The sequence below is a fragment of the Acipenser ruthenus genome, chromosome 56 (genome assembly GCF_902713425.1).
Source record: "Acipenser ruthenus chromosome 56, fAciRut3.2 maternal haplotype, whole genome shotgun sequence".
Taxonomy (NCBI): Eukaryota; Metazoa; Chordata; class Actinopteri; order Acipenseriformes; family Acipenseridae; genus Acipenser; species Acipenser ruthenus.
This window is the reverse complement of record NC_081244.1, coordinates 2,778,704-2,790,826: the sequence shown is the minus strand read 5'-3', so window position 1 is coordinate 2,790,826 and position 12,123 is coordinate 2,778,704. Positions and strand designations below refer to the sequence as shown.

The following is a 12,123-nucleotide window of genomic DNA, read 5'->3' as shown; positions in this document are numbered from 1 at the left end:
GTGTAATGAAACTTGTAAATTGTATTCGGAGGAGCTCAAGTCTTCAGCATCGACTCTTCAAGGCACTCTTGGAGGCTATATACGACGACTTGCTGCTACCCAATTATGTGCATTGGTTAAGCAAAGGTAAAGTGCTGGAGAGGGTATGTGCGCTTCAGAATGAGATTCGTGTTTTTTTTTAACTAAACACAGGAGCCAAAAGTCGCATACCCTGCTAGAGTTTATAAATGACGGAGCAGCAATGGCAAACGTGTCGTTCTTGTGTGACATCACTACACAGCTAAGTGAACTTAATCTTAAACTTCATGGCTCTGATCAAACTGTTGGTGACCTCTACGAGACTGTAGTTGCCTTTCAAGAGCAACTGGCTATGTTTAAAGCAGACTTGCATTCTAGAAAAATGATACACTTCCCTAAAGTTTGTGACCATTGTGTAAAAAATAAAGCTACGGCAGATGATGACATGCACAAGTTCATGGTAAAGCTAACTGAAAACTTCAAGGCCTATTTGGAAGACTTCAAATCTCTCCAGTGAGCTGCTGCTATTTCTCCGTCATCCGTTTTCAGTTTCTCCAGATGGACTGGGGGCTGCAGAAGCAAAACAACTGCTTTCCACTCTGGATGAGGGATTTCTTCAGATTTAGGCCTAAATGACTGAGCTTCATGTTTCAGATGTACTAAAAGCCAGACTGAAAGACGTCAATAACTGTGATTTCTGGGTCAGCATTATCCCAGAGACCACGTTTAAATCAATTTAAAAAAGTGCAATATTTGTGTTAACCATGTTTGGCTCAACATATCTTTGTGAATATGGTTTATCCACGCTGAATCTTATAAAAAAACTGCAACAATGTCATATCACAGACCACCTTCACCAGTGCCTGAGTATTTCCACAACATCTTACCAACCTGACTTCAGAGGGCTTGCATCAAGTCACTGCTGCCACTTTTCTCATTAACTGGCGAGTCTTCCAAACTTGCTTATTTCGTAAGCTACAAGTAAAAGGTAAATCAAAAAAGGTAACAACAGCACCATAAAATCTACTCTAAAACTAACAGGGAGCCAATGCAAATGTGCCAGTGCACATTTAAACAAGTTGCATTTGCATTTCAATTTTATCAGTGTCTTATATTCAAATTAATAATACATTTTCTAATGATTGCCAAGTTGTGATGATTATTATTATTATTATTATTATTATTATTATTATTATTATTATTATCAGTAGAAGCCATTTACAGCCTTATAGATTATGTAAGAAATAACCCACGACAGGGTGGTAAGACGATTCTTACTGCACACCCTGGGTGCGTTGTGAGACAGGAGGACCTAGGCCAAGTGCCTTCAAACACCCAGGAAGTGCAGTAAGAATTGTCTTACCACACACCCTGTCGTGGGTTATTTTGCTTATAAAATGGCTATTTTTTTTTGAGAATAAGTATACAAAATAGCTTTTTTAAGGAAAAAGAAATGTATTACGTATCCTTCCACTGAAAAATAATAGTCCCTGAATACTGGACTAAACGTCTTCTGTGTCAGTTTGTGGAGTGCCGCAGTCCTTCCCATCAGCGGCGAGCACAAGAGAATTCTATGCCGAACCCAAACTTGTTTAAAAGCCCAATGTCGGGAGAGAGCAGGAGAGATTTTAATTTTGTTTTAAATAGGTTTCTGCATTCGGAGGGTAGTGGTGAGATGTATCTGTTTTGTGTAATTTAAACATCTCATACTCACTAGTCAGTTTTATGAGGTGATATTTAGTTTAATAATTAGATGCCGCTGCTGCATATATATGACATGCTGAGTGAGACTTGCGTGGTGATTTCTCAGATGGCTTTTGAATAAAGTGTTACTGCTACTCAGAGTTTTCTTTGTTCTATTAAATACCACAGTATATTTGCCATTTTTTCAGTAATTCTTAGTGACAGAGATGAAAAAATAAACATTTGATTGTTGGGTGATTTAAATGCTGTTTCAGTTGTATGTTGACATTTTTACCTACAGAAACACTGTTTAGATAATTGTTACTATTAAGGTGCAGTAATATTAATAAATCACGTAAGTAAGTTGGTCTATGATGTCATAGCTGTGCGGTAAGACAATTCTTGTTAAGCCAAATCAGCACTTAATTTATCCAAGACATTTTATAAACTAGTTATATAACAGTATATTACAACACTGCACTGTTTATTTGTAAATCATTAAAATTGATTTAACAATATATATATACACACACATCCTGAGTTGTGTTATGAATGCAAAGTTTTATTTCAGATGCATTATTTTATACATATTAAGTGGACACAAAGATTTTTCATACACAGTATATGTAATATTTTATCATAACATTTTCATCATAACAATCCCCAGAGTAATCAAAATTGTGTTTGAGGAATGATGTATTCCCACCTCAGTCCTGGCGATTGGCTTCATGTAAATCATTTAAAAAGTGGCTCGCTATTGAAATAACCACTGTTGTAGAACTAGCAAATATAATGGTTTAGTGTTACTTTGAAGAAAAGGCCACATTTAGACAATGTAGTCCGATATGAGATATAAACCGAAAAACCTTCATATCCCTAATCATTTTAATCGCAATTATACGTAATTAGGTATCGATTGATTTACTCTAAATTACTCTACTATTAAAAACGGTGTGGTAAAACACCACAGGAGTGGCAAATTTATTATGTATAGAAGGAACATATGCTCTTTAGAAAGATGTGTTGGCTCTGAAACAGCCTTGGGTTCATTCTTGCATCGTCGCTTTAACTGTTCACTTCTTTTTAAGAGCCGCCTTCTTCACTGTGGGTTTAGCTGCCTTGGTTATTACCCTTGTAGGTTCAGGCGCTGCCTTCGCTTTCTTTGGCAAAGGATGTACACAAACTGGACAAACATACTCAATGTCAATTATTATTGCTTTGTATATCAGTAACAAAAGTAAGGTTTAGGAATACATTTTAACAACAGGTAGATAAGTTCTGAAGTGTGTCCAACTTGTATCAAAATGCCTTTGGTTCTAGTCTCGATTTAAAACATTGCAGCAATAAACCCTTGCGGACTGCAACGTACAACAGAATTTACACCACTGAGGCAGCGATATAGATTAAATGAATGACAAAAACCAACTATAGGGAATTGTTAAATTCTCAAGATTATTCTAAATGTAAAAATGTATGTTCATGTTTGCAGTAGTGTCAAACAGCTCCAAAATGAGATATTAAACAGACCCGCGTACATTTTACAGGAATGGCACCAAATACAACTATATCATAAAACCCTGTGCATTGCTAGATTTAACGAGTCACAAATATAACTTCTTCCCAAACAACTAAAAACATCTTAACTTCAAGATGGCTGTTTCAGAATTTGCAGAGGATAGAAGTGTGAATTCTACTCTTTTTGCGGTATTTGGGTGGCTCTTAGAAGAGCCTTTGTTTTGGTTAGCCTGTGCAGTGAAGTATAGAAATATTTCAGTTTTGAGGTGGCTGATGAGGGCATGGAATAGTAAAACAATATAACAAGACCTTGTTTTTCTTCATGGATATTGTGAAGCAAAGCACCACTAAGTTAAAGTAAGCATTTGCATTTGTGTTGTATGTTTCTGTGTTTTGGAAGACTTCGATATTATAGATATCGAAATATGTGCACAATATCGATATACAATTTTCATATTGACTCCCACTCTTAATTTATATATATATATATATATATATATATATATATATATATATATATATATATATATATATATATATATATATATATATATATATATATATAAATTACGAGTGTGAGTCAATATGAAAATTGTATATCGATATTGTGCATATATATATATATATCTATAATATCGAAGTCTTCCAAAACACAGAAACATACAACACAAATGCAAATGCTTACTTTAACTTAGTGGTGCTTTGCTTCACAATATCCATGAAGAAAAACAAGTGTTGGAGTTTGTGTTAAATGTCTTGATAATATTTTCATAAATCACACAAGATGAATCATCATTATTCCAGTACATCTTATCCTGTGAACCGATGTTATCCCGTGCAGAGAACACATGAAAATTGTAACACACACTTTAATATGTAATAGTAGCTCCTGAGTGCAATCTTCCTGTTTGCACAAAACATTTTCAATTATAAATTAGTGTCTCTTTTCATAGGTAGGATCAACTGCACATGATATCTACTTTACAGTAAGAGACACCCTGCATGACGAATTAACTGATAGCATTGGCAAATATGATTCAATTCAAAACTGTAAGACTGGCATTAGAAACATTAATACGAAAAACAAGAATCTACAGCTCCCGGCATTTAGAAATGGAACGTTACCTTCCCAGCCTTTATAAAGAGGGTAGTAAGGTAAAGATAACCACTATGATTAATGATCATAATAGAAAATAACAAAAGAAAAATGCAGTCTATTGTATGCCCTATTAATTAATTTAACGTTCTGTCATATTAGAAAGAGTTATGATTAACTTATACATCTATTGTAAAGGATTTTTGTTTTTAAATTAACCTACATATTTCACTTTTTATTAAATACTAGTATTTGACTGACAGAGTGACGTAATAACAAGCAGATTTATATCAAAGGGTCCGCTGGTATCGCTGCAGCTACAACTTCCTTTACACCATGCAAACAAAAGGGACCATCAACAATATCGGCTTTCTGCTTAATTGAAGCACACAAAACTTATAACTAAAATCGGACATGACTGCGGGCAGTGTGGTTTTAAACAGTTCTAAACTGTTACATTGTGTTCCAACTGGGTTACAATTCAAAAATGAGCGCCAAGAGGAAACAAAAGACAATCCGCAGCAGAACAGCGCCAAACTAGAAACAGCGGGCAGGGAATGATACAACCAATCAGAGGCACGCAAATGAAATACTGCCCGCCCTCCTCCTCTGTGACGATTTTTAACATTCTAAGAATGAGCCAGCGTGTATAAAAAAGCAAGAGAGCAGACTCGCATTTATTGTTGTAGTATTCTGAACTACAGTGAAGATGTCTGGAAGAGGAAAGACTGGCGGTAAAGCCCGTGCTAAGGCAAAGACTCGCTCCTCCAGGGCAGGACTGCAGTTCCCAGTCGGTCGTGTTCACAGGCTGCTGCGGAAGGGAAACTATGCCCAGCGTGTCGGCGCTGGAGCTCCGGTCTATCTGGCTGCTGTGCTCGAGTACCTGACTGCTGAAATCCTGGAGCTGGCCGGGAACGCCGCCCGGGACAACAAGAAAACCAGAATCATCCCGCGTCACCTGCAGCTCGCTGTCCGCAACGACGAGGAGCTCAACAAGCTGATGGGAGGCGTCACCATCGCTCAGGGCGGAGTGCTGCCCAACATCCAGGCCGTGCTGCTGCCCAAGAAAACCGAGAAGCCAGCCAAGAAATAAATCATTTGGACGCCCCCTTTTAAGATCTATAAAAACAAAAAGGCTCTTTTAAGAGCCACCCACTTTTGGTAGTAAGGGAGCATTGAATCTGTTCATGTGTACAAACCCACGTCACAGTCTGAAATAACCTGTGAGAGAAAATTGATATATTAATTATTTCTGTGAATCGTAGAACGTTATAATGGTAGCGGCTGATAACATTCCTCACATGAATGAAACGCGAATTGTTGAAAGACAACTTGCTGTTTCACTTCACTTCCCACGAAAGTTATGTACAAATTGTGTTCTGGTCAGTTGAACAGACATCTGCTACACATTGTGTTTATAATGTGCTGCCTCGTTTATTGTTTGAAATAAATGTTTCTTCACGCCTCCCCTGATATAGTTGCTGGTTGCATTATGTATCCCCCTGTCCCGTGTTGTCTGAGCCCCGCTCTTTCTCTGCGAAGAGGCACCTCTGTCTCTCAGGTATGAAGACTCACCGCAGCCGAGAGACAATGAAATCCACTGAGACAACCGCTGGGGCTCTTAACGTTGTCCCCAGTCACACTTTTAAAGGTACTTTCTTTTTCTATTTACTCATCTGTTTTCCCTCTGCCACGATGAAGGCTGTTGTCTGTTTGTGGATGTTTTTGTTGTATAATGCAGTGAAACATAATCTGTCTCGTTTCATTGCAAATACGTGAAGTATTTTTAAATATTGTATTATTATTATAATTTTCTTAGCAGACGCCCTTATCCAGGGCAACTTACAATTGTTACAAGATATCACAATATTTTTTACATACAATTACCCATTTATACAGTTGGGTTTTTACTGGAGCAATTTAGGTAAAGTACCTTGCTCAAGGGTACAGCAGCAGTGTCCCCTACCAGGGATTGAACCCACGACCCTCCGGTCAAGAGTCTAGAGCCCTAAACACTACTTAGAACGTTACCTACTTCCAGCAATGAAAAATGTAGTACCTACTATATGACACAGGATTGTTAAACACAAAGTGAGACGTGAGCTACGGGTTCTTTATAAATATGAATCAATAGTGTATTGTCTTTAGATTGCTTTCTTTCAAAAACAATGACATGTATCTTTCTATAGAAGAGCTTACTGTGACACTGAATAACAAAGCACAGAAACAGAACCGTATGAGAAGGATCGCAAACCGGGCGGGGACAGTGGCCGTGTCATAGAATGCGCGCAAATTTCAAATGAGCCAATCAATTATTGAGAATCAGGAATATAACCAATGAGGAACATAAACCCGCCCTAACTGATATATCCTATCAGAGCAGCTCAGTTATTCAATAAATGCTGTGGTATCGGCTTGCTTGTGTTATATTTTACATAGTTTGTGATAGTGTGTGTAAGAGTTTAGAAATGGCAAGAACCAAGCAGACCGCTCGTAAGTCCACCGGTGGAAAGGCGCCAAGGAAGCAGCTTGCTACCAAGGCTGCCAGAAAAAGCGCCCCCGCTACCGGCGGCGTGAAGAAACCTCACCGCTACAGGCCTGGGACTGTGGCTCTGAGGGAAATCCGCCGCTATCAGAAATCCACCGAGCTGCTGATCCGCAAGCTGCCCTTCCAGCGGCTCGTCCGAGAAATCGCTCAGGATTTCAAGACCGACCTGCGCTTCCAGAGCTCCGCTGTGATGGCGCTGCAGGAGGCTAGCGAGGCTTACCTGGTCGGGCTCTTTGAGGACACCAACCTGTGTGCCATCCACGCCAAGAGAGTCACCATCATGCCCAAAGACATCCAGCTGGCCCGCCGCATCCGAGGGGAACGCGCTTAAACTGCATCACCCCTAAAACAAAAACACAGTGAAACCCAAAGGCTCTTTTAAGAGCCACCCACTTCTCTGAAAGCCTTATATTCCAATACATATTGTTTTAAATTGTCTAATACATTTAGCAGTTTGAACATGTTGTCTATATACAATGGAAGTGTTTCACATTTTCTTCCCAACGTGTTATTCTTGTAAAACTATAAAATATAATGGGTGAGTGTTACTTTGATGGAAAAGGCCACATTGAGACAAACTAGTGATACGAGATATAAACCGAACAACCTTCGTGTTGTAAAGGGGTTACCGTGGTGCCTAGGCAACTAGGTGTTTTTATGTTTTAAGTGCTTCGTTTTATATGTTGTGGTTCTTTTTTAATTGATTGATTAGTTATTTATTGGATAATTTATTAGCTTATATAAGCTGCCTCATTGTTTGAGACGGGGCGAGAGAGGAAGGATCGACAGGTGCGTGGGACCTGAGATTCGGGGTGCTACTGTAGGTCAGTGCTCTGGAGACGCGCCGTTTCTGTGTCTGCGGTGTTAGAGCCGTGTGAATATATTCCAAAAGTAAAGTGTTGGGTAATTCGAGAGCTAGTGTGTTGAATAAAGCTCTGAGACGTGTGATTAAATCCCGGTCTCATAAGTTTTGTTTTGTTAAAATAATAATAATAAACTGCAAGGTATCCCGTTCTAAAATAAAGAATCATGTACAACAAATTAAAAATGAAATGATGCTTTTGGCTGATTTACTTTTGATGCGCCAATACCATGAAAACATATAAACTATCCGTCTTATAGTCAGGCAGTTCCTCTAAATTCAAAGTACTGGAATAATGGTTGAGTTCTCCAGATAATAGACATGGAACCAGAATCTATTAATAGATGCATTAACCACACACATTGCTAATGTGCTACCTGTGTTGGAGTTTGTGTTAAATGTCTTGAAAATTGTAACACACACACAATCGTCCTGTTTGCACAAAACATTTTTCACTTATAAATTACAGTGTCTCTCTTCATAGATACGATCAGCTTCACTTTGTAACTGCACATGATTTCTACTTATCTACATACTGGCATCTGTTTCTTTATTAAGGAACCAGAGATACAGACGTTATAAATGAGAGAAGAGTGACATTTTGTGGAAAAAGAAAAAAGCACAATTATCCAATATCCCTTCTGTGTGCCTCGATGCAAAGTTCATCTCCATTTGATAAACAGTTTAAGTGCTTTCAAACAAGTAAATACCAGCTCCTAACACGACCTTAACTGTTTGTTTTTATATGCTTTAAAAACGACAAGAGAATTGTGTATACAAGCCGAAAATGAAATATACCCGATACCACTGCCATTAAAATTGACCATTTGCAGAAATTAACTGGATGTCTATCGCCATTTTTTAAATAAATTCCCAGGCAGGTCCACGTGTATCATGTTGCTGATTTTGAAGGTCACTTTCCTACTTTGCTTCCATATTGATCCATGTCCATTTCGTTGTTCGAGGTGATCTTGGTGCAAACAGAACGAAGATCACGTGTCGTGTCATTGAGACCTCTCTATCTCACTTAAACAGACGGCTGCGTTTCTCAAGATGCTCCAGCAAGCGCTGCTGCTTGCAAATTGAGAGCATGTAAACAAACTGGACAACCAACATCAATGTCAGTTTTATTTATTTTTTTGTTCTTTATGAATACATTCTGATAACACAATTACTGGCCTGTATGCAACTTGATTAGTTAAACATGCTACAGGGAGTTCAGCTGGACAGTGTATTTTACTGGGTTAATAAACAAATATGAATGTAAACACTGCAATTCAAACTGGCCTCGGTTCTAGTCTTGATTTATAACATTACAGAACCAAACCCTTCAATTGGAAAAGTACAATAGAATGCATGTCAGTGGAGGCAGCGATATACATGAAATAAATGACACAACTAGAGCAAATTGTTAAATAATTAAAAATGTTTATTTAGCGCAAATGTAAGAATGTTTGTCATATTCACAGTTCCAAGTCTTTCCCGCCGAAATTAAAGACCCGGATCGATTTTACAAGAAAAATATAATTCATAAAGCCCGATAAACTGGTTAGTTTATAATAGTAAAATAAATGTATTCCCAAATAAAATTTTTAAAAATCTCCTTACCTACAAAAGATCCATTTTATAATAGGCAGATAACAAATGAGAATTGTACTCTTTTTGCGGGATTTGGGTGGCTCTTAGAAGAGCCTTTGTGTTGTAAAGACGGAGCAGGGACGGTCTCGGTTTACTTGGAGCTGGTGTACTTGGTGACGGCCTTGGTGCCCTCAGACACGGCGTGCTTGGCCAGCTCTCCGGGCAGCAGGAGGCGCACGGCTGTCTGGATCTCCCGGGAAGTGATGGTGGAGCGTTTGTTGTAGTGTGCCAGGCGGGACGACTCGCCGGCGATGCGCTCGAAAATGTCGTTGACGAACGAGTTCATGATGCCCATCGCCTTGGAAGAGATGCCGGTGTCGGGGTGGACCTGCTTCAGCACTTTGTACACGTAGATGGCGTAGCTCTCCTTCCTGGTCTTTCTGCGCTTCTTTCCTCCCTTAGGCTGGGTCTTGGCAACAGCCTTCTTAGAGCCTTTCTTCGGCGCGGGTGCAGTTTTCGGTTCTGGCATGTTTCCTTCTCTAATGCTTCTTCAAAGATGAATGCGCAACCAGCCCCAGAGCCCCAGTATTTATAGAGGCTGTATGCAAATTATACCAAACAATCCTTTAGAATGAGAATGTTCAACTGTGAACCAAGGAACGTCACGGAGTAGTTCGATGTGATTGGTTGGAAACGCAGTAGAGGGAGGGGGCGGGGGGTGACTTTACAGCGAGCTGAGGTTTTTTTTTCGAGTTTAAGTTTGAATTCAGCGCCTTTTTCTACAACGGTTAGTTTAGGGCTTATGTTTTTCATGTTAAATGCATCAATAACTCAATATTCATTAATAACAAGTTCTATGTTGAAACACAATCATTTTTTGCATGATTTTTGACTTCTTGCTGCTTCTACCAATGCGATTGTTTCATAGCAGCTTGACTGCGGATACTAGTGTATTGTATCATACTCTTAACACAAAGGGTCACGTTCATACATTAGAAACATTAATACGAAAAACAAGAATCTACAGCTCCCGGCATTTAGAAATGGAATCAAGAGGAAATAAAACACAATCCGCAGCAGAACAGCGCCAAACTAGAAACAGCGGGCAGGGAATGATACAACCAATCAGAGGCATGCAAATGAAATACTTTCCGCCCTTCTCCGCTGTGACGATTTTTAACATTCTAAGAATGAGCCAGCGTGTAAAAACAGCAAGAGAGCAGACTCGCATTTATTGTTGTAGTATTCTGAACTACAGTGAAGATGTCTGGAAGAGGAAAGACTGGCGGTAAAGCCCGTGCTAAGGCAAAGACTCGCTCCTCCAGGGCAGGACTGCAGTTCCCAGTCGGTCGTGTTCACAGGCTTCTGCGGAAGGGAAACTATGCCCAGCGTGTCGGCGCTGGAGCCCCGGTCTATCTGGCCGCTGTGCTCGAGTACCTGACTGCTGAAATCCTGGAGCTGGCCGGGAACGCCGCCCGGGACAACAAGAAAACCAGAATCATCCCGCGTCACCTACAGCTCGCTGTCCGCAACGACGAGGAGCTCAACAAGCTGATGGGAGGCGTCACCATCGCTCAGGGCGGAGTGCTGCCCAACATCCAGGCCGTGCTGCTGCCCAAGAAAACCGAGAAGCCAGCCAAGAAGTAAATCACTCGGACGCCCCTTTTTAAGATCTATAAAAACAAAAAGGCTCTTTTAAGAGCCACCCACTTTTGGTAGTAAGGGAGCATTGAATCTGTTCATGTGTACAAACCCACGTCACAGTCTGAAATAACCTGTGAGAGAAAATTGATATATGAATTATTTCTGGATAAGGGCGTCTGCTAAGAAATAAATAATAATAATAATAATAATATAATGGTAGCGGCTGATAACATTCCTCACATGAATGAAACGCGAATTGTTGAAAGACAACTTGCTGTTTCACTTCACTTCCCACGAAAGTTATGTACAAATTGTGTTCTGGTCAGTTGAACAGACATCTGCTACACATTGTGTTTATAATGTGCTGCCTCGTTTATTGTTTGAAATAAATGTTTCTTCACGCCTCCCCTGATATAGTTGCTGGTTGCATTATGTATCCCCCTGTCCCGTGTTGTCTGAGCCCCGCTCTTTCTCTGCGAAGAGGCACCTCTGTCTCTCCGGCATGAAGACTCACCGCAGCCGAGAGACAATGAAATCCACTGAGACAACCGCTGGGGCTCATAACGTTGTCATACTTTTAAAGGTACTTTCTTTTTCTATTTACTCATCTGTTTTCCCTCTGCCGCGATGAAGGCTGTTGTCTGTTTGTGGATGTTTTTGTTGTACAATGCAGTGAAACATAATCTGTCTCGTTTCATTGCAAATACGTGAAGTATTTTTAAATATTGTATTATTATTATTATAATTTTCTTAGCAGACGCCCTTATCCAGGGCAATTTACAATATATCACAATATTTTTTTACATACAATTACCCATTTATACAGTTGAGTTTTTACTGGAGCAATCTAGGTAAAGTACCTTGCTCAAGGGTACAGCAGCAGTGTCCCCCACCTGGGATTGAACCCACGACCCTCCGGTCAAGAGTCTAGAGCCCTAAACACTACTTAGAACGTTACCTACTTCCAGCAATTAAAAATGTAGGACCTATTATATGACACAAGATTGTTAAACGCAAAGTGAGACGTGAGCTACGGTTTCTTTATAAATATGAATCAATAGGGTATTGTCTTTAGAATGCTTTCTTTCAAAAACAATGACATGTATCTTTCTATAGAAGAGCTTACTGTGACACTGAATAACAAAGCACAGAAACAGAACCGTATGAGAAGGATGGCAA

The 12,123-nt window shown here is 39.6% G+C and overlaps 2 protein-coding genes across 2 annotated transcripts; one reads left to right on the top strand and one right to left on the bottom strand.

Moving 5' to 3' along the window:
- Window positions 1-4,978: 4,978 nt before the first annotated feature.
- Window positions 4,979-10,993, top strand: LOC117971335 (histone H2AX-like). Its single transcript, XM_059017362.1, has 2 exons — window positions 4,979-5,402; window positions 10,555-10,993. Exons 1-2 carry the CDS (start codon window positions 5,022-5,024, stop codon window positions 10,945-10,947), a joined length of 774 nt encoding a protein of 257 aa, XP_058873345.1. The 5' UTR covers window positions 4,979-5,021; the 3' UTR covers window positions 10,948-10,993.
- LOC131724730 (histone H2B 3-like) lies at window positions 9,393-9,843 on the bottom strand. The gene has a single exon (XM_059017407.1). The coding sequence runs from the start codon at window positions 9,827-9,829 to the stop codon at window positions 9,452-9,454; it is 378 nt and encodes a 125-aa protein (XP_058873390.1). The 5' UTR covers window positions 9,830-9,843; the 3' UTR covers window positions 9,393-9,451.
- Window positions 10,994-12,123: the final 1,130 nt, after the last annotated feature.

Excerpts from the sequence above, each read along its gene's own strand:
- LOC131724730 (XM_059017407.1), bottom strand. The coding sequence starts at position 9,829 with ATGCCAGAACCGAAAACTGCACCCGCGCCGAAGAAAGGCTCTAAGAAG.
- LOC117971335 (XM_059017362.1), top strand. The coding sequence starts at position 5,022 with ATGTCTGGAAGAGGAAAGACTGGCGGTAAAGCCCGTGCTAAGGCAAAG. Across the intron at positions 5,403-10,554 it reads CCGAGAAGCCAGCCAAGAAA|ACAGTGAAGATGTCTGGAAG; the intron begins TAAATCATTTGG and ends GTATTCTGAACT.